General features: G+C 40.6%; 1 protein-coding gene across 2 annotated transcripts in view; it reads right to left on the bottom strand.

The window, feature by feature from the left end:
• Nucleotides 1–21221, bottom strand: part of LOC130879973 (solute carrier organic anion transporter family member 1A5-like) — a 90105-nt gene that overhangs the window by 47517 nt on the left and 21367 nt on the right. The window contains exons 2-3 of one of the 2 annotated variants that reach the window (XM_057778789.1): nt 5375–5555; nt 1920–2032 (exon numbers count right to left, since the gene is read on the bottom strand). In XM_057778789.1, coding sequence (XP_057634772.1) covers nt 1920–1979 — 60 coding nt within the window. In that variant the 5' untranslated portion in view covers nt 1980–2032; nt 5375–5555. The remainder of the gene's footprint in view (nt 1–1919; nt 2033–5374; nt 5556–21221) is intronic. The other variant, XM_057778794.1, reaches the window with a different exon arrangement.

Here is a 21221-nt window from a genome sequence, read left to right as displayed (position 1 = left end):
TGTGTTCCATTCCTAGCACCTACACTGTGTTTCAAAGCCACCTACAACTCCAATTCCAGGAGATCCAACACCTTCTTCTGGCCTCCAAGGACACCAGACACACAAGTGGGACACCAACTTATATGGGGGAAAAAGTATCCATATACATAAAATAAAACATAAGTTTAAAGTAATTGAAATATGTTAAATTGGAGAAGGTGGTAGGGATCAGGGACAGAGGAATTGCCTGGTGTGTTGAGCATCTGGGTCTAATTCCTCATGCCGCTAGTATAGGATGGCACTGAAGGATGAGCACTCACACACATAGAGAGACATAGATGCACACAGAGAGGGATATTCACACAGGTCTCAGAATGCTTTTTTTTTTATCTTAAAACATAGGACTTAAAGTATAGATGGACTAAGCTAAAGTAGAAACATATCCTGGCCAGCGGGATTTGAATGGGGGTCCTGATAAACCTAGAGGAGGAAGAGGAATGGAGGGGACAAGAAACACAAGAAATGACAGCAAGACAGGATTTCTGATCAAGCCATGTTTTATTAATTCTCAGAAGCTGTACATAGCAAATGGGCAAGGAGGAGGGGAGGGTGTCAGGTCTGCTGGAATTCAGGTCCGGAGACATCCCTAGCTGGTAAGGAAATACTGAGGTCTGTGATTGTTGACTAACAAAGGAAATACTAATTGTTTCTAAAGCCTGGGGCCTGCAGGTCTCACTAGGCTAATTTCCTAGGTCCGGAACTTGCCCTGCAAAGGTGGTATCTTACTTGTGAATTTAAGATGGCTTTAAACAAAATACAGATCTCAAAATACAGGTCTTTGATGTGACACATCTAGTAAGCATCTGGCAAAGGTGAGGACCAAGGGTCTTGGGCTCCTCAGAAAATGAGAATTGGAGGATAACTTGAGCAGGCTGGGTTTCAATAATTCATGCATCACTGCAGGTAAAAACACTTTCCAGGGCTGAGTCTGAGGCCTCCTCTCTTTTGCATTAGTGTATGGAGTCCACTGCAGGTGAATAAGGTAAATGAGCTTGTGATTGGATGACTCAGGAGGCAGCAGCCTGGGAGGGGCTCTGCAGAGACTAGGCAGTGCTCAGAGTCCCTGAGTTAATGCACATTCATATTTGATGATCATACAAAGATGTCTTTAGAACTGTGAGAAGGACAACTATCTCAAAACTATTGAAAATCACCCAAATAGTAAACAGGATGGATATTTTCTCTTACAAAATGATTTTAATATTGTCAAAACTCATAGACTATATTCCTCTGACTAGATCATGAGCTCATCTTTGCATATTAATAAACACAGAACCTCTGCTGGAGACCTGTTTCTTAGCTGTGACCCCTGACCTTCTGTTGGAAACTCCTGAGGGCTCCCACTGAACTGACCTCTGACCTCAGACTAAATTCCAGCACAGTATAATTCCATTCACACCTCAAATATTTTAAACCCCATGCTCCATTAAGGCGTACTAAATCAGTGTTTCTCAACCTTCCTATTGCTGTACACTTTAACACAGTACATCATGTTCTGTTGATCCCCAACCATAAAATTATTTTTAATTGCTATTTCATAACTGTAATTTTCCTACTGTGATGAATCATAAGGTAGATATCTGATAGGCAGAATATCTGATATGAGACTCCTGTGAAAGAGAACCCCTAAAGTCACAATGACACACAAATAGAGAACCATTGCTCTAAATCATTCTTATGAAGTTTCCTGGATAAATTATCCTGGTCAGACAGCCCTAATTATAAAACCAACTTCTTTAAGGCAAGAAAATAACAAATTAGGTAAAATGGCTTTTCTGTTGGAAAGCTTCATGTAAGCTGAGCAATGTAGCAATGTCACAAGGACTATTAAAGTTTTTTTCAAAGACTCTCATTCATACACACATGAATACAATCCATACCTTGATCTTGGAAAAGCATCTCACCCCATGAGTTACAACTCTTTTATCAGGTTCTGCCATGGTCTTCTTCTGATGGTTGCCAGATGCCTATGCTTTAAATGCCTTATTGCTGGCTTTGCAAGAGAACAAACAGATAGTTGTTTAATAAAATATTCACTTCACAACAAATCATTAATAAAAACTCTCTTAGGACTGGGGTGTATCTTTTTAGAAAATAGTTTTTAAAGTTAATTCTTTACTGATTTTTGGGAATTTTACAACATGTACCCCAATGTCACTTATCTCCCTGTCACTCCATATCTGCCCCTCAAACCTGAACCATGCCCTCTAAAAACTAATTTAAAAAAAATACGTTGCTCCTCAATCCTTCCAATACCACTTCATTCACGCTAGTGGCATAAGGAGCCTGATGGAGGAAGGTCATTGGTTAATTAATAAAGAAACTGCTTGGCCCTCATAGGTTAGAATATAGGTGGGTGGAGTAAGCAGAACAGAATGCTGGGAGGAAGAGGAAGTGAGCTCATATACCTTAGCTCTGCTCTCTGGGTCAGACGCGATGAAGCTCCGACCCGGGATGGATGTAGGCTAGAATCTTCCCAGTAAGCGTACCTTGGGGTGCTACACAAATTATTAGAAATGGGCTAAATTAATACATGAGAATTAGCCAAGAAGAGGCTAGATATAATGGGCCAAGCAGTGTTTAAAAGAATACAGTTTGTGTGTTGTTATTTTGGGGCATGAGCTAGCCAGGCGACCAGGAGCCAGGCGGGAATGCTGCCCACAGCTCCCTTCAACAGGAGCCATGGTGTATTGTGCAGTATACTCTTTTGTCCAATAAGCCTCACCCACAAAATGTTCATTTTTTTTTTTGGTTTTGTCTCTTATATTTATTCTTTGTGTCTTTTATATCATGCCTACTGGTTCCATCCATATCCCTCCCCACCATAGAATGAAATATAATAGGAAAAGAGGAGAAAAAAGAAAGAAGGAAGAAATCTCATCATGGAAGCTACAGTGTGACACAGTGAGTCACGCACTTTTACACCACACTTTTATCCACATATTTTTACATGCAGGCATTTTTCAAAAGAAAAAAATCATTGGTCTGGTTTGAGGCCCTTGGTCTCTGCCATAGCAGTGACACTTGGGTCCTCACTGGGACTCTTCCTGCACATCCAGGTGCTGTCCTGGGTCCTGGAGACCCTGCAACCCTAAATCCAAAGGAATGACGCCTCCCGTTCCTGAACAGATGACATATGGGGTGGACGTTGGGGTGGTGCCGGGCCTGGGTATTTGTATGGCTGGTCAGCCTGCCAGCTCTGACCTGTCTTAGTCACCATCTGAAGAGATGAAAGAGATGAAGGGTGGGCTTAGGGTGGCTTCACTGCCACTCAAAACAGTGATCATTACGTTTTAATGAGATATTGGTCTGGCTCAAGGCCGCTGGCACACCACTATCACTGGACCCTCACTAAATCTTCTCTCAGATATCCTGCTGATACCCCAAGACATGGGGAAGTTGCAATTATTTTTCTGCAAGATCAGTCCCTTCGCACACTTCACCATGTCATAGATGGGTAGATTTCAGGATAGGCCAACTCAAGGCCCAGGATGTGGGTCTGGGTGGTAGCTGAGCTGGTTGGTCCAGGTCACTGGTACCAATCACCTCACATGAGGTGTGGAGCCAGCTCTCCCATGCCTATGGTAAGGTGTAGACTTCTCTCCCAAGTGTGGGAGTGGAGTCAGAGAGGCAGCTTTCTCATGGGGGGATGGGACAAACTCTCCTGCTGAAATGTCCAGCTAGGAGTAGGGCCAGCTATCCCAGGGTCAGTAAAGGACAGGCTGACTCAGCAGGACACTTGGATTTCAACATGGATGGTTCCTAAAAGTCCCTATGGTAACACAGACCATGAGCATCATCACAGACCCCAGCTGCAACAAGAACATGGACTTAGACATGCCCTCAACAGCTGCTCAGGCATGGACATCATCAGGGCCCCAGTAGCAGCACAGACCACCCAGATCAATATGACCCCAGCAGCAGCAAGGTTCTCATACACAACATGTTCTCGAGTGACTATCCAGACTCCAGACATTCATATGGCCTTTGGTGGTACCCTGAGCCACACACATCACAGACCCCAACTATGGTAGGATTTGGGGCCCAGACATGGTCCTGGAAGCTTCCCAGACTCAGTTGTCACAAGAACCCCAGGTAGCAGTGCAGGCAACTCTGATCAGCAAGGACACCACAGCAGATTGGCCCTCAGACACCAACATGGCCCCAAGTGGCAGCTCAGGCCTTCATCAGTATCAGGAGCAATGACATCAGATCAGACCCTGACTACAGAAAAACCACAGGGGTATAGGGTATCTTCTTACTCTGGGTTTCTATTGCTGTGATAAAATACAAGGATCAAAAGCAAATTATAGAGGAAAGGGTTTCCTTCTGCTCACAGTTCTATATCACAGTTCATAACCCAGGGAAGTCAGGGCAAGAACTCCCAGTAGCAACCTGGATGCAGTAGCTGAGGCAGAGGCCATAAAGTAACATTGCTTCCTACTTTGCTCCTCATGGCCTATACTGCCTGCCTTCTTATACAACCCAGAACTGCCTGCCAGGTTGGTTCCACTCACAATGAGCTGGGTCCTCCCTCCCACATGGATCAAGAAAACACACCACAAGCTAGACCATCAGTCAAGCTCCTTGGGTCACTTTCTCAGTTGAGGTTCCCTGTCCCCAAATGACCCTAGCCGGTGTCAAGTTGATATGAAACTGTCAAGCACAGCTGTGGAGGTGGTTCAGCAGGTAACGTGTTTGATTTGAAGATCTTAGTTTGAATTCATAGCAATGAAGTAAAAGGCTGAACTTCTCTGGACCTTCCTGTAAGCCCAACCGTGGGAGAACACAGACAGCAGGATCACTGCAGTGTACCAAGTGAACAACAGACAAGTTCAGTGAAGAGACTAAAGTTTCATAATGTCTAGAGGAAGATATTCAGTATTGACTGGTGGCCTCCATGATATGGACACCTGTATATGTGCACCTGCAAGCACACACACACAAACCTTATACATAAACATATACATTGCTCTGTCTCTGTCTGTCTCCCTCTCTCTCTCTCACACACACACACATACACACACACACACACACACACACACACACCACTTGAAAAGGAACAATTTAACCAGTATCCTGAATGTTATAAAATTTTCCAGGAAGTGTTTTATTCTGACTGATCTTAAAAATTATGCCATAGGAAAAGATTTGGTTTGTTTGATTTCTGTTGAAAAAGCCAACGCAAATAACTATACTTAGTCTTTGGTGATATTAAAGATAGTCTCAGAACGTGTTAGGTTCTGCCCTTAAGCTAATGACAGTGTTGTTAAAATAAAGATTTTTGATTCTTTAGCAAAGCAAATTAGACCCTGGTGAAGCCCTTTGAACTCACTTGAAGAATGCTGCGTTTAAGAGCATGAAGACATCCGCTGTGTTTGTTCACAACCTCTGCCTCACTGAGCCAACTAAATCTGTTTGGCCAGGCTTCCTTCTTGAGGTCTTTACACTCCCAGACTTCCCCGATGTCTCAAAAAGAGAAACAGTTTTCTAGGCCACTGTTGATTCACAGAAACCTGGGGAGATACAGAATTTTAGTCAAGAAAGTAAAAACAAGTAAGTCTACAATTGGGGACAAATCCAACACTTCCAGGTTTAAAAATATAGGGTTTAGGAAAAGAACAGACACGTAAACAAAGAATTATACATGGTTATGTATGACCTATATGTTATATATGGACAAAAATGTCCCTCCCTATATAAGTTATATGTAGATATTAGTATTCATATGCAATGAAGAAAAGTGACTTATGTTCCATTCAAAAGTACTAGTCTTGTCAATCTACTTAGTCTGTGTCTTAAACGTAGAGTAGTTTTCATCACCACCAAAATATTTTAATTTCACATTTATTCGAGAAAACCTATTTAACCATACTTGTATGATTTCTCAGCTGTATCCTGTCAGGAGCCGTGTCCCCCCAAAATTTACAGGAAGCACCACCGTGAGGAGTTTTGCAGAGAGCTCTACTTCTCAATTGTATTGAGAATAGTTTTATTGACCAAGCCTATCCCACACCCAAATTAACTGTTAATAGAGAGCTATCTGTTAGCGAAACCTGCCTCACATTCCAGACTATCTAGAGAACTAGGTGGGTCACCTTGTGACTTCCTGGCCAAGGAATCTTGACCTGACCGATCGTAACCTCTTGGACTACGTGACGGGCATGGACCACGTGGCAAGGTCCCATGCCCCAGCCCCCCAAGCTCCTCATCCAGGGGCTATATAAGCTGTAACCATGACTCTAATAAAGGGAGGCTTTGACAAATATGCTTAGCCTTCTTCCTCTTATCAGCCTATGTCTTTTAGGTGGTGCCTCTCCGTGACCCTGGAATAACTGACCAGCCAGGTGGGTTACAAACCCTAGACAGAGTGACCCGTCGAGGCGGCTACAGTATCCACAGCTCTAATTTATGAAAACCCTCTAAACAACATCCATTTAACCAGTAATCCAGAAGAGCTCTAAGTTTATAAACGTTTACATTTAAAATGTTTGCCAAAAAGTTCCAAATATCAGTCACAACAGGGTAATTATGTATGACTGTAGTTGTATATACTTAACACCTAATATGTGCCATGAATACTACTGAACACCTAATATGTGCCAATCACGGCATGAAGCACCAAGATGAAACAAAGAACAAGAAAAGCTTCCTGTGCATAGAGAAGTGAAGTTCTATTAGACACCTCAGTCAACACCTAGATTCCTAGGAACCTATGCGTCTCCTGGAAAAGATAAAATTTTCAGTAAATAAATATAAATAAATTAAGGTGCACTGGGATAGAATGGGACCATATCTGCTGAGGCACAATATACTTATTAGGGAAATAGGAAAGAAAATTCATAGGATATGGATGAAAATTATAGGGACTGTCTAGGCAGTTATGAACAGACATAGCAATGAAACCCCAGACTCAAACCTTCAAGACCACTTTACTTCCTCAGAGGAGCTGATACTGGTGGTGGAAAGAATGGCAGGAGGGATCGATTTCCAGTAGAGAAAAGACTCCCATGATTTAAATCTGTAGAGAGCTGCATGGAGCTGCACCTGATGGCTATGTGTAGAGAGCTGCGTGGAGTCGCACCTGATGGTGCTGACTCCCGCCCTCCGCGATCCCGAAAGCGAGTGCTCTCTGTGATAATCACCTCCTAATATCAACTAGGCCTGATTCATGCTATTATCACGCAATGATTGTCAGCTGCTTGCATATGCGTGGACCTATGGGCAGTGCCCTCCTGGCAATCTGGGGTTGGCAGCCCGGGCCTACTTAAGGGCTGGGAGAGGTTTGCCCAGGGAGAGAGAGAGAGAGAGAGAGAGAGAGAGAGAGAGAGAGAGAGAGAGAGAGAGAAAGATTGTTGTGAATAAAGTTCTGAATAAACTGCTTAGCAAGAAGAGCTCTGGTGTTGCGTCCTTCTTGCTGGCCGAGGGGTACCGCGACATAAATCTACACCAAATATAGATGAACATCCACCTCTCAGTTCTCCTCACCTGCCTCTCTTTTCCTCATCCACAGTACAATCTTTCGTCAGTCTTCTCTTTCTTGTCTTTCTCCCTGTGCATCCCTGAGTCTGGGGTGATCTCCCCACCCATTCCTAAGAGGACTTATTCTTCTCCCATGTGAAAGCCGTATTCACTTTTCCTTAGTGGCTTAAAACATAACCATTCTCAATATCTACTCTTCTTTTTCTAGCAAAAAGAAGTCTGAGTTAACATCCAGAAGATCACTGAATGGCTCTTCCCATGAACACTAAGTAATGATCCGGATAGTTTTTATCACTGCCTTGAAGATTCCTTTCAAAATGCTTTTGCTCTTTCAGAGAAGTTTTACAAACAAGGGCCTTGACTGTACCAACATTTACTGTGAAAAGCATTATATCCTTTCAGATACATTTAAAATATGTCCATAGAGGAAAAGAGGCAAAGCAATATCTGTTTCATTGATTCAACAAAACCTATGTAACCCAATGCTGAATCATGTAATAGTCCCCTGCTGAACACTTTGAAGCTAAATGAGAAATGTGCACAGAATAAGTGGCAGTCACATGAACAGTGTGCCTTTGTTAGCATAGCATTGTTTAAACAGTGCTTCTGTTCCCAAGATCACACAGTGTCACAGACAAATACTATCACTCATCAGTGCTCATGAAAACCGAATGTTACACTTGTACTAAGCAGACAACTCTGCTTCTTTAGCACCCAAACGAGGAGCAGAAACACACCACTCTGGTTCTCAAGCAAAAGAGTCCACAATCTGAACCACTTTGCATCGTCTGAATTATCGGAAAGATGTATTACAGAATGTCTGCTCTCTCAAGCATTTTAAGAATACAGTGCAGAATTGCTAGGTTGGTGGGTAAGCATGCTACAAAGCCGATCTCTAAAACAGTAACTACCCTGTAGTACTGATACTCTATACACACTGAGCAGCAACCCTGGTCAGGGGAGACCCTTTGGCTGATGGTCCTCAATGACATCTCAATCCCAGGGGAATACAATTCTGTACAAGGTGAATAAACATACTCACTCATGCTCAGTATCCAAACAGTTTGTGATTATCAGTACATACATACTGTTCATTCCACCTTACTCTGTACTATTGAATTAATGAATCAAAGGTTTTGCTTTACCATGTTCAAGCAAATAATACATACATGAGGAAGCCTTAGGAGACGATCCTCTCCCTGGTGAAGGAAGAAAAAGTAACAGCAGCAAAAACCGAATGAAAAGCACCTTTTTCTGGAATCCTCAAATTGGCTCTAACTGCTAGAGACAGCCTATTAGGTGCTGCCCAGTTGAAATGCTTTCAACTAATACCAAGCCAAGAAAGGGCATGGAGAATCAGCAATGACCTCTTGTTTGGTTCCCAGCAAATCATTTCACTTTGGTCAGCTTTCTCCAGTCAGAAATCAAAGAAGAGAATACTGAATTCGACCTGTTAAGGCTGAACACTTTTATTTCCGACATTCAAGGTTCCTGGAAAGTGTGGCCCTAGAGAAAACTTAATCAGACATCAAGAACATTACCCATTCATGTGGTTTTACCATGGAAAAGAAGGCTGGAACACAGACAAACCCTTCACCCACAATCTAGCCAGTCTGTGACTTTGGATGTGTTCTAAGTCTAGACTGAGAGGCAAGCAGAATTAGAAATTCAAAACTTGAGTTCTGCCTTTAATGGAGCCACTTGTGACATCAGTGGCATTTCCTGTACCACACAGACCTAGAGAATGAAGAGGTAGTTGCAGGAGATGCAGTTCCCACACTTGAGACTCTTGTTTTGACCTAGATCTCACCATGAAGCTTTAAGCTCTCTAATGCACAGTCCCGTTGAGCCCATACTTCCTAGCTAAAGCAAGAATCAGGCTAAGCCACAGCAGAGAGTGCTCTTTCTTGATACCCAGTTGTTCACTTTTTGTTCCCCCTCTGCATCATTGCCGTCCCCTCATCATTGCCAGCAAAAATTGTCAGGTTGTCATACCTAACACTAGAATAGCTGGCATGCTGTCTCCTCTGGATGGCATCCCTCACCCTCTTTGTCTGCAAGTCTCTACTGATCTCCACTGCATCCAGAACTGCACCCAATCTAGACTGAAGCATTCTCTGCAGTTGTTGCAGTTCATGAAGATAACTTGCCTTACACTGCTTACTATCAATACTAGCTTTTTGCTGAGAGCAGCGCAATGGGAATTACAATTTCTTCAGGTTGTCTCAATTATTCCTTTCCTTTTATCTGCTTGGGCAGAGTTTGAGGGACAAAAGTAGGTATCTCTACTTAATCTCGTGGAAGGAAATAGTTGAACTTCTTTTTCTCATATATAAAAAAAAGTTTACCTTTTCCATGTACCCCTCATATCTGGAAATAGAACAAAATCCCAGGGTTTTCCCCTAATCCATTTATGTGTGCATTTTCTCATTCACATCCTAAAAAATGAAGAGACAACTGGAGAGTGTCAGTTGTGAAACACCACTGTGACTTTAATCCCAGATATGCTGATTTGTCTATATAGATTTTTAGCCTGTTTATATTGAAGGACAGCAATATTTATGTCTATCATGCAAGACTATTAGGAAGAATGAACTGTATATCTACCATCAGCACCCTCACAGGGAGCTGGAGTTAAACAGTCACCCTGTCAATGGCAGTGAATATTATTCATTCACTCCACAATGTTTATTAAGGCTTTACTAAATTCCCAGCACAATTGTAGGTGTTAGGGATCTGAAGATGAAGAAGATGAAGCTTGTGCTTACTCTCAAGAAGTCTCAGAAGCTATGGGAGAGACAGATCATTAACTGGCAATTGGTAGTTATTGCCATGATGCAGACAACGTCAGAGGGAAAAGAAATATTAATGAGAACCATTCTCATGTCTGTGTCATCTGGGTGCAGTTTAATAGTTTAGATGCTATGCCTTAAAATAAGGACAAGTTTGAAGATCTGTTTGCAAACTGTCTGCATGCTTTAGGACAGACCACTCAGTTTCTCTAACCACAAATGAAAACAGCATCTATTGTTCTCAAAGTTGTGGATGCTAGAAAAATGCAGGCCCCTTTACACCTTGTCTGAAGGTCAGAGAGTTTGAAGACTAACAGGCTTAATTACACATTCTAACTCAGGAGGTGGTTGCCTAGCTATTTTAAAGTTAAGGGAGCCTGGTGCCACCCTGACAGGTGGTCAGGATATGCAGGTATGCTTCTGCTCCTTTCTTTTGTAACTTTGGGGTCACCTAGGGAAGGGAGGTCTTCAGCATACTTGACCTAAATGACTTGGTGCACCAGCTACCTAGACAACAGAATGCTAATGATTGTGTGTCTCAGAGTTGACTGTGGGTGTTAACCTTTGGTATCATGTTAATCACGTCTTTTGTTAGCTTCTCCCCCATTTACATTGGGTATAAAAAGCTGTGTAAAAATAAGTGCAGGGATTTCAAGGTTTCAGTAATCCCTGAAATACCCTTCCGATACTGTCTTATATTTTCTGACTTATTATTTTTGTCTTCATATTCTTTACTTATATTTCTTTAATTCCAATGCCCCTACCCTGGTAAGTAGTTTTGTCAAGGCCAGTCCTCAATATATGGTGCCCAATGTGGGGCAAAAACCTATAACCCTGGATGAGAAAATAGAATTCATGAGAGATACCAAAAGAATTTAATGTGGGAAAACGTCACAAAGGCACAAGAAAAGTTAGAAAGCAGGTTAAAGACCATGTTGGAAGGGGAAAGAGCTGAGATGCACAGGCTAGAGTTCTCAAGGTCACCCCTAGAAGCTAGGAAAGCCCTGGTATTTTCCCCTTCTCCATAAGCCCAATGTCACACAAATATTTTCCAATAGCACAACCTAACAGAGTCTTATGAACAGGGATACTTAGTCTTCAGTCTCTGGGATACAGAATGGATAGAGCACGGGAGAGAATGAATGTGAAACCAGATGAACATTGGCAAAGACAACCATAATCTTCACTGCAAAATTAAATATGTTTAATGCATATTATAAAATTGGCATGCAAACAATAGTCAACTAATAGTAGATGTTTGATGATGTATGATAGAATTATGTCCTCAGTGCTGTTCAGACTGGATCAGGAAACAGATCCTTGAATATTTCAGCAGCTCTTACTTCCTATACTCACCTCTCTGAGTCACACTAAACACAAGGTTTACCATCAAGTCAACTGATTTTTCTTTATTGACTTGAATGTATGGATTCATTCCTTCTGTGTCATTGAAAAAGAGCCACAGTACCAGGTCTTCATAGAATACAGTGTGCCCACAAACAGAATACCACCTGATTGGAGGCTTACTGCCAGGAAATCCACTTGCCAAAAGAGACAAGCCACCACATTCTGAAACACCAGCATATTTATTGTTCAACATGATATTTTGGACTCCACGTGTGATGTGTGGTTTTTTGGTTCAGTGACTAGCACATAAGAAAAGTTTAAATGAGTCTTTGTTCCTGAAAAACTGCTGCTACACTGGAAGACACAGCTCTGAACTCATTTAGATAACACATTATCCTGATAAGGCTGGATATCATAAAATATCATAGATAATAAATAATGACCATCCACCTGATGTACTTTTCACATATTTTAAGCATCACTCTGGAAACTTGTCACATCAGTGCATTCAACCCTCATCAAGCCCAGTCACATGGGTACTGTTGTCCAACTTTAAGGGTACAGGACTTAAAGTACAGAGAGGTCAAACAACTGTCTAAGGTCATATAGGTCACAAGTGGTAAAGTCAATATTTACCCTTGGAGATTTTTGCCATCTGCAGCAATCTGTCCCTTCTCAAGTGCATGTGTCTGTGTGTAAGATCTAAGTCAGAGTCTTCTGAATGGGTTTACAATAGAATTTGTTTTAATTCTCTTTCGGAAATTTCTATATTGTTTTCTATAAGTGTCATTGGAGATTATTTGCCAGTTAAAAATGGTGGAGGATCTAGAGAGCTACCACTTAAGAGCTCTTGATGTTTGATCAGAGGACTGCACATTAGCCCCAAGTATTGGCTAGAGGATTGTGCATGGGACCCTAGCACATAAACATCTGGAACCCCAGCAAGGGATGTAGAAACCCTATTTCTGGCTTATATGACCAGTTAAACACAAGTTCACAGGCACATAAATAAAATAAATATTTTTAAAAAAATTATAAAGGGAGCACATGCCTCTAATCCCAGGTTTAGTACTTCAGATGGAGAGGCAGGAGGATAGTTATGAGTCTAAGGTGAGCCTGATGTTCATAGTGGACTCCATGCTAACCAAAGTACACAGAGTGAGCCTGCCTCAATAAGAAAAAAGTTTGAAGACAGTTGTAAAATTGACTCTTTAATATTAACAAGAATATTATGCACTTCTGAGCCAGCCTGATGTTGAATCTTAGCTATTCTTGTTAATTATTATCTAAATATTTTATGTCAGTCAGCACATCTGTTAAGTCTCCTTCCTCATTTTTTCCCTTCTTTATATATATTTGAGTTTAATGAAACAGTCCAAGGCCATCCTAAATTTCTACCCAGAGACACTGAATAGCCAACAAATACATTGAGTCACTGCTCAGAATGCCTTACTGGCTGCGTGTGTTGGCTGTCAGAGCACTGTGATTCAGATTTCTATGTGGGAGTTGGAAAACAAAATACTGGTTTGACCTTCACAAAGGAAACAGCATGTGGTTCCAATTAAATATTGGGGATAATCAGGGCCTGGTTTCATCATAGGCGTGTCTATGTGTAACTTACCATCAGCATCAGGCTTCGGATCATTAGACAACTTTCAGTGTTCAATTTGTAACCATGTGCCTTTGTGTTTACACTTCTCATGGGCTATTAGATCAAGAGGAGCACCAAAGGTAAGACAGAACCTCCTGAGTTTAAGAAAAACGACTTGATAAATTATATTCTCCTGAACCTCAAACGTTATTTTTGATTCAAAAATTTATCTAGTACTGCATTATGTGATTTTATTGCTCAGACATTGATTTTTTTTTAAAAGAAATGAGTAAGGAAATTTGTATATACCTAGGCATTTCATACTGTGGGAAATATCTGCAAATAAAGATACCAAGAAATTCTCTTATGTCCTCAATTTTAAAGAAAATTAACACTGTAAACATTTATTAATTCCTTAAAAACATTCTAAGACTTCAGGTGTGAAACTTGAAACATTATGAGCGAATTTTTTCTGATTTTAATAACTTAACATATAGAATAAATGCCAAGTTGCAAGCATGCCTTCTTTGAATTGATTTAACAGGTCATTTCCATACACACAATGTTAATTAAAAGTGTGTTTCATACATTAAACGACATCATATGTAAGAAAGAAGACATTTGCTTGTAGTAAATATTGCCAAATATCATAATAAGCTTCATACACTATCTATATATCATCCACTTTAGGTGGAACCATCAATTTAAATACAATCATTTTAGAAGTTAATGATAAATATAAGTAACACCTTTGGGGATCAATTTAGATAAAGAAGAAAGGGCAAAGGTCAAAGAGAACCAAAGGCTGCTGCCCCAGCAGCTTTGATAACTAACATACAGAATGAAGTTGGGATAAAGGTGAAAAGAAGAAATTCAGATTTTGATATAAAGAGTGTTCCACAGTCAGGTGGGTATGTCCACTGGGTGATGGGACATGAGTCACACAGTTGATTATCTGCATAGTAGAGGACCATGTCACCCCAATGCAGAGAGATGGGCCACTGGATCAGAAGGGGGAGACTTTGTTGCCCTGCTGCATCTGAATTTGTAGCCCGTCTTTTTCATTTGTTTTAAGTTTGAACTATCATTGGTGTGGGTATGCGTATGTTTTCTGTACACAAATGCAAACACAGGTGTGCCATGGAATAGTTGTGGAGGGCACAGGACAAATTTTAAGAATCTCTCCTTTCTGTCCATTGCGTGAGTTTTGGAGGCCAACATGAGGTTCTCAAGTTTAGTGACAAGTGCCTTTACCCATGGAGTCACCTTACTATCTCCAGATGTTTTCAGTCTTTGCATCCTTATCTCCCTGGCTCATGCAACTGCTTCCCTCGTGCCTCCTTAAAACATCTGCAACACTAATTATCCCTGGTCCTGAGAACTAGCCACATATAACCCTTGTTATCTCCTACCCACAGCCATCATGGCAAGGTCCCATAGATAGTATTTGGTGACCAGTAAATGGTCATCTCTATTGCCTAGAGTCTTATAAATATCTCCATAAATTTTTACTATTTTTGTTGTTGAGAAACTTCTTTTTTCTCAATTTCAACATCTTACAAACTTCAGACTACTTCAGAATTGACTTTGAAATATAAATGGGCAGCCCTTGATCAGGTACTATTTTCTATTCAAGACACTACTGCACACCACTGCATATCACTCGCTGCAGAAAACAGAAGTGCCTATTTCTTATTTCAGGGAAAGTTTATGGAGGTAAGATTCTACAGAGAATTAGGGTGACCGTAGTACAACATGATGAATCTAATTCCAGTTGGTGTTGAAGGCTGAACTTCACACCATGGTCTAGTTACAAAAAATACATCCAAGAGAGTGATAAAGAAAAGAACCAAGTAGGCTCTGACTGTTGGGAGTCTTGGCCATTTCTGTAGCCATAGGGAATGAAGGATTTGAGTACAATTGTCTTTGGAATGGGTGAAGGATATTCTTTTTAATATTACTTAAAGTTCTATGATCTCTCTGCAATAATCACACTCATAGGTTATGGAGTGCGTGCAAAGAGGAACACATTTACTTAAAGAACCTAGCAGAATGGGGTATATTCCCTCAAGTTCTCTAAGGATAGCTGTGTTCTTTTCGCTAGACTTCCACAATTACATTGGACAAACGATTTTCATTGTCGTAAAAAAATCCATGAATCATTCTGCCCTGGATTCCCTCCAACCCCTGAAATACCATGAGTAGGACATTTAAATCTTTGTAATTCTCTTGACATTTTGGTCTTCAGATTCCTACCAGAATTATATATTTTATGTTCTGCTTAAAGAATTCTTGACCTTCTCTAGAAGAATCTCCAAACTCTTCCACCTTCATACAAACCAGTTCCAAAGGAGCGAGGTCATGTGCTCAGGTGAATCACAGCAATGACCCCATTCCATGAAGGAGATTTTCTTTGTAATTTTTACTTTAAGAAGTCACGTGTGTATATCAATGTGGGTAATACATGCTATTGTGCACATAGATGGAAATTATATGATGTATCTGGGAAGTCAATTCTCTCCTTCAACCATATCTGGCTAGATTCTGTTCATGGCTGAGAAACTTACTAACAGTAAACAAAAACTGATCTCTTTGGTGGAGGAAATCTCATGATAGCACAGTGTTCAGGCTGTAGCACACCTTTGCTTGCTGCTCTCATTCAGATCTCCAGTGAGAAGGAAAAGAAACATGAAAATGTGAGGTTTGGTGGAGAAAGTGTGTGAGAAAGTTTAAAGGGGGAGAGGAGGAAAGCACAGCAGGTGGCTGATTATGGGTTAAAAGTTACATGCTTGGGTGTCAGGTTGACAAGTAAACTTACGATGGTTAACACTGATGGTCACCTTGACAGGTATAGAATTGTGACAGAGCTAGAATAGTCTAAGAAATGGTGTGGGAAGTCCTTCTATGTTTTGCTTTTATTGGTTAATGTATAAAGCTGTTTCAGCCAGTGGCTTAACAGAATATAGCCAGGATGGAAGAGATATATATAGAGAGAGTAGGCAGAGTCAGGGAGAAGCCATGTAGCCACCCGCAGGAGACAGATGCCTCCACCAGAGCCCACCAGAACCTTGCTGGTAAGCCACAGCCACGTGGTGATATATAGATTAATAGAAATGGGTTAATTTAAGATATAAGAGTTAGCCCAAAGTACACTTAAGCTATTGGCCACACAGTATTGTAATTAATACAGATTTCTGTGTGATTATTTTGGTTCTGGGCAGCTGAGAACAAACAAGCAGCCTCTGCCGACAAAAAAAATAATTTTTAGGTGTGTCTGTGAATGACTAGGGTTAACTGCATAGGGAAAACCAACCCAAAATGCAGCACTGTTCAAAGGTCTAGGGTGCTAAATGGGGTAATTATAAGAGTCAGATGAGTACCAACATCCATCTCTCTTTACTCTCTGCATATGGATGCACTGTAACCAGTTATAACAGGGGCCTTCCATGATGTCTTCCCTCAAACTAGAAACCAAAGTAAGATTTTCCTTCCTTCAGTTGACCTTTTCATAAACTGAGTAGAAATTATTCAAGACGTTAAAAAAGTTGCTATTTATCAGTAAAAATGTTAGTTGATTATTGTGTATATTAGAACTCAATATAGTTATTATTAGTAGAAAATAATTAAACCATTTAACAGAAACCCATGTAAATATTAGAAATTAAATAACAAAAAATACAAAAATGGTGCACATCGTAAAACGGAAAAAAGTCCTTGAACCTTATTTTTAGATGCACCTGTCTTATGTTTCTCTAATGAAGCCTTCTTAGCATTCCAGAAGCATCTCCTGCTGTGGTATTTGGAGCACTGCATCATCGATGTGATTTCCAAATCTTGAACTCAAATGTTGCTGCAATTTGGTATTTCATTCTGTATGAATAGCAAGTATCTATGTGTAACTCCATCAAAAGTATCTTTATACTAAAACCTTTTCTTTATCTTTAAATTTCTGTGTGTGTGGAGGGATGAGTGTGTGTGTGCGCCTGCATGTGCCTATGTGAATATATGCTGTTTGTGCACAAGCACATGCATTCATGTGTGTGTTCATACATGTGTGTCCATGCTTGTGTGCAAGTATATATATGCATGGGATCCAAGGGACCTAGAGAAAAATCAAAGTGACCAAGGCATAATGGTCTTCCAGGTAGAATGAAAGCACAACCCATGGTCATTTTAAAGACTGAAAACAGAAGTTAAACAGAAATGAGTGAGGAATCGGTGAATCCAGCGGATTTTTCTAGTCTGAGAATATGGGTGAGGGATGTTTGCGAAGAAGTTAATCAAGAGCATGCAAAATGGGCAGGGAGTATTCAGTGTGCTTTAATGTGTACTTGCTCATACTAGTTTCTTATGACTCTTGTAGCCCTGTGAGATCCACCATAATGGTGGTGGGAAAGACATGGTGTTGGGAGCTCAAGGCAGCCGGTCAATCACACCCTCAGTCAGGAATGGGATGAGGTAAAGATTGGCACTCAACTCACTTCCTCCTTTTATTCTATTCAGGACTACAGCCAGTGGGCTGAAGCTGCCCACATTCAAGGTGAGTCTTTGTTGAGCTAACAACTGTAGAGACTCACTTCCGTACAGCTACACTGGAGTTCCTGTATGTTTACAGATGAACAAACATGAATTATAAACACCACAAGGAAATGACCTGAGTTTCATGGCCTAAGCTGTCCTCCACGTGTCAATGGTTTCTGGAAACCTATAAGCAAGTGGCCTTGTAGCCTCCCAATAGGGTTATTTGTTAGAGTTGGCAGAGCCACAGAGATTTCAGTTATGCAACCTGGTTGAGGACATATTGTTATGAATAGAGAAATGAATCAACAAAGACCAAAGCATATGCCCAAAATAAGGGAAATAGGACCAGAACGAATGGCAGTGCTTCGCTAGTGAGGAAGCTGAATGCAAAATCAAATAATAGAAAATTCCTCTGAAACATTTAAACCAGCTGTTTCTGCAAACAATTTGTAGATAGCTTTAACTTGGAGACTGAATCAAATTAATATCAGTATACCAAACATTTACAATACCATCTTCAGCTCACCAAGAAAATTTTAAAGCAACTCCCAAGAGGATATTATTTTAAGAGTTTAATTTTTGTTTATTTTAATTACCTTTATTTCAATTGTGTATATGGGTATATCTGTATGAGGACAGGCACATGTGAGTAGAGGATCCCACAGAGGTACGAGGTGACAAATCTGCTGGGGCTGGAGTTACAGACAGTTGCTGCAAGCCTCCCAACATAGGTGTGGGGAAGTGAACTGGAGTCCTCTGGGGAAAGAGTAGGTGCTCTTAATCACTGTAGCCATCGCTTGAGCCACCCTGAAAAATACTGCCTTGTAATGTAGATGGATGTGTATTCCATGTAACGTAGATAGACGTGGGTTAAATAAAACCTCAGCCTTCCTGAGCTCATCTAATCTCCAGTTCTTAACATATTAGCTGTGTCACAGGAAGAGTCTTGATTCACACAACCAAACAAAGAACGGAGATGCTAATTAGCTATGGTCACAGGCTTCGTTTCCCCCAACTTTTTTCAAAAGACAGTTAATTATGACTCATTGGTACTCGTTAATGTAATTAGATGAAGTTTTGGATTTATTTCTAACCAGGCCATGATTATGCTTTTGTGGAAAGGCATCTTTTTTCAATTCCGTCTCTGCAATAGCTGAAAGGGTTTTAGACAATGCAGCAAATGGATGCAATTTCCTTACTCCAATTCCTTTTCTTCGGCACCCATTGGACCAACCATCATGCCGTTATCACTGTCCTTTCCTCTGGATGACCGTGTTTGTCTACCAGACGCAATTTTAAATAAACCACCTCCAAAACACCACTTTTAGGTGACTCAGGTTTCCCATTCTTCTCTCGAAGGAAGCACTGAGTACTTCCTAATTAAAAATGTACTTTAGGATGCAAGGGCGACCTGGCTGTGGACTCTGTCGTGCTGTTGCTCACCAGGGTTAATGCAACTGAACACCTGACTAGGCAGGGATCCTTTCCACTCACTCAGGAACCCCTGCCTAGAAATGGTGCTACCCACAGTGATGTGGCCATTACAGCATCAATTAATATAAAACACTCTGCACAAACATGTCCACAGGTCAATCCAACATAAACAATTTCTCATTGAGACTCTCCTCCAAGCTGATACTAGGTTGTATCAAGTGGACAATAGAAGCTAACCTTGACACCAACATAAACTGTGTAGTTAACTTACAGGATATTCTGGATATGTGGTAAGACCCTGTCACAAAACAACCAAAAGGAAAAAAGAAAGTAAAACAAAGGAAGAATAAAAATAAAGAGGAATAATTTGGGTCAAACTTATTTCTTTGCCTCTGATAAAATTACTGCTGAACACTGAGAGTTGATACTTCCATAAATGAATTTATGCATTTAAAAATTTAGATAAATCTCATTCACCAAATGACTGGGGGACTAAAAAATTATATGTACTGCCTTTGAGGAGGTCTCATACATCAATAAGACTGAAAGAAGCATAATAACACAAACCCCTCGTGGATCTGAGCATCGCAAGGGCCTTGAGACACAGTGCCCTCCACCTGACCCACTGCCACAGCCTTCCCTGCCAAGCTCTACTCTAGCTACCAGCAAGATCACCTAGTTAGCAAACTCTAACTAATGTAATACTTCCTCCAACTTTTTAATTTTGTGTATCTCCAAAGCAGATACATGTTTTAATAAGAGCCTTTTTGTTGTTTTCTTTTTTTAATTAATAGGACTGGTTCACCTCTGTTCACAATTTTAACACACTCAAAGCCAAAAAGATAAGTCTAAAGGATCTTTTGAGATCTGTAATAAAATATTACAACTTTTCTCACAAATTAATATCACAAAAAAAAATAGTTTTCACAAGAGTAATAAAGCACCAGGTTAACCACACAGTCTCACTCCGTACCAGACTCACAATGCATTCAACTCATTACATTTTAGCTTGTATATACAGGACGCTCTCCCTACTCCATATTCATATAAACCTAAAGATAATGTTTAGACATGGAGAGTTCATAGGAGAACGTTATTCCCCACAGCTGCTCACGCTCTGGTCAGTAATGAGCTTTTCCATTGTGCTACTGGGCTCTGCTGGTTTCCGTGTTTGGCAGACTTCAGCTGGAATGGTCACATCAGCAGCCCTTGTCTGCATGCTACCCTATGCTGAAATAACTTTAGAATTTTTCCATCACCCCCACCCCCAATTACTACTGCTGAATGCTTCTAAACCAGCTAGACCCGAAGTTCCACCAAAGCAGAAATTTAATCCACTTTACCTCTAAGTCACCTCCCCACCCATCATGCACTTCAGAATCTGGAACAAAAGAGATGCTGGTACTGGAACAGAGTCGTAGAGTGCTGCCTAGTATGCAAGGAGCCTGGGGTTCAGTCCCAGAATAGGAGGGGTCAAGTTTATACATTTAAAATGTTGATTTTTTTCAACTTTTTGATAAAAAGTATAGCTCAAAACATATTAGAAAAAAATTTCACAGACCAAGAGTAAAGAAAATATCCAAAGGGCTTTCACGGAGTGTGTTAAAAGTCACACTGAAAAATCAGGAATGCTTTCTTTCTATAAGGAAATCAGTTTTTTTTCTTTTTTTCTTTTTTCTTTTTTTTTTCTTTTTTTTGCAGATATACCAGTGGTTAAGATGGTATAGCAGCCAAAGTGATCATAGCTGACATGTAATGCCTATAAAAGTCTAAATAAAAATAATAGGCTACCTATCAAACATAGAGATTCATTTACAGCAGAGATGTGGCTAATTGCCATGAATAGCATCTGCAATACCGTCATGTGAGAGATGAGGCAAGATTAGGAGTTCAAGGTTATCCTTGCCTACACATGGAATTCACTACCAGACTGGTCAACATGGGGTTGTATGTCAAAACAGAGTAAAATGGTTTAAATGGAATAAAGATATGATCAAAACAAGAAAAGGCCATTG

The sequence above is a fragment of the Chionomys nivalis genome, chromosome 1 (assembly GCF_950005125.1).
Source record: "Chionomys nivalis chromosome 1, mChiNiv1.1, whole genome shotgun sequence".
Lineage (NCBI taxonomy): Eukaryota > Metazoa > Chordata > Mammalia > Rodentia > Cricetidae > Chionomys > Chionomys nivalis.
This window is presented reverse-complemented; position numbering and strand designations above follow the sequence as displayed.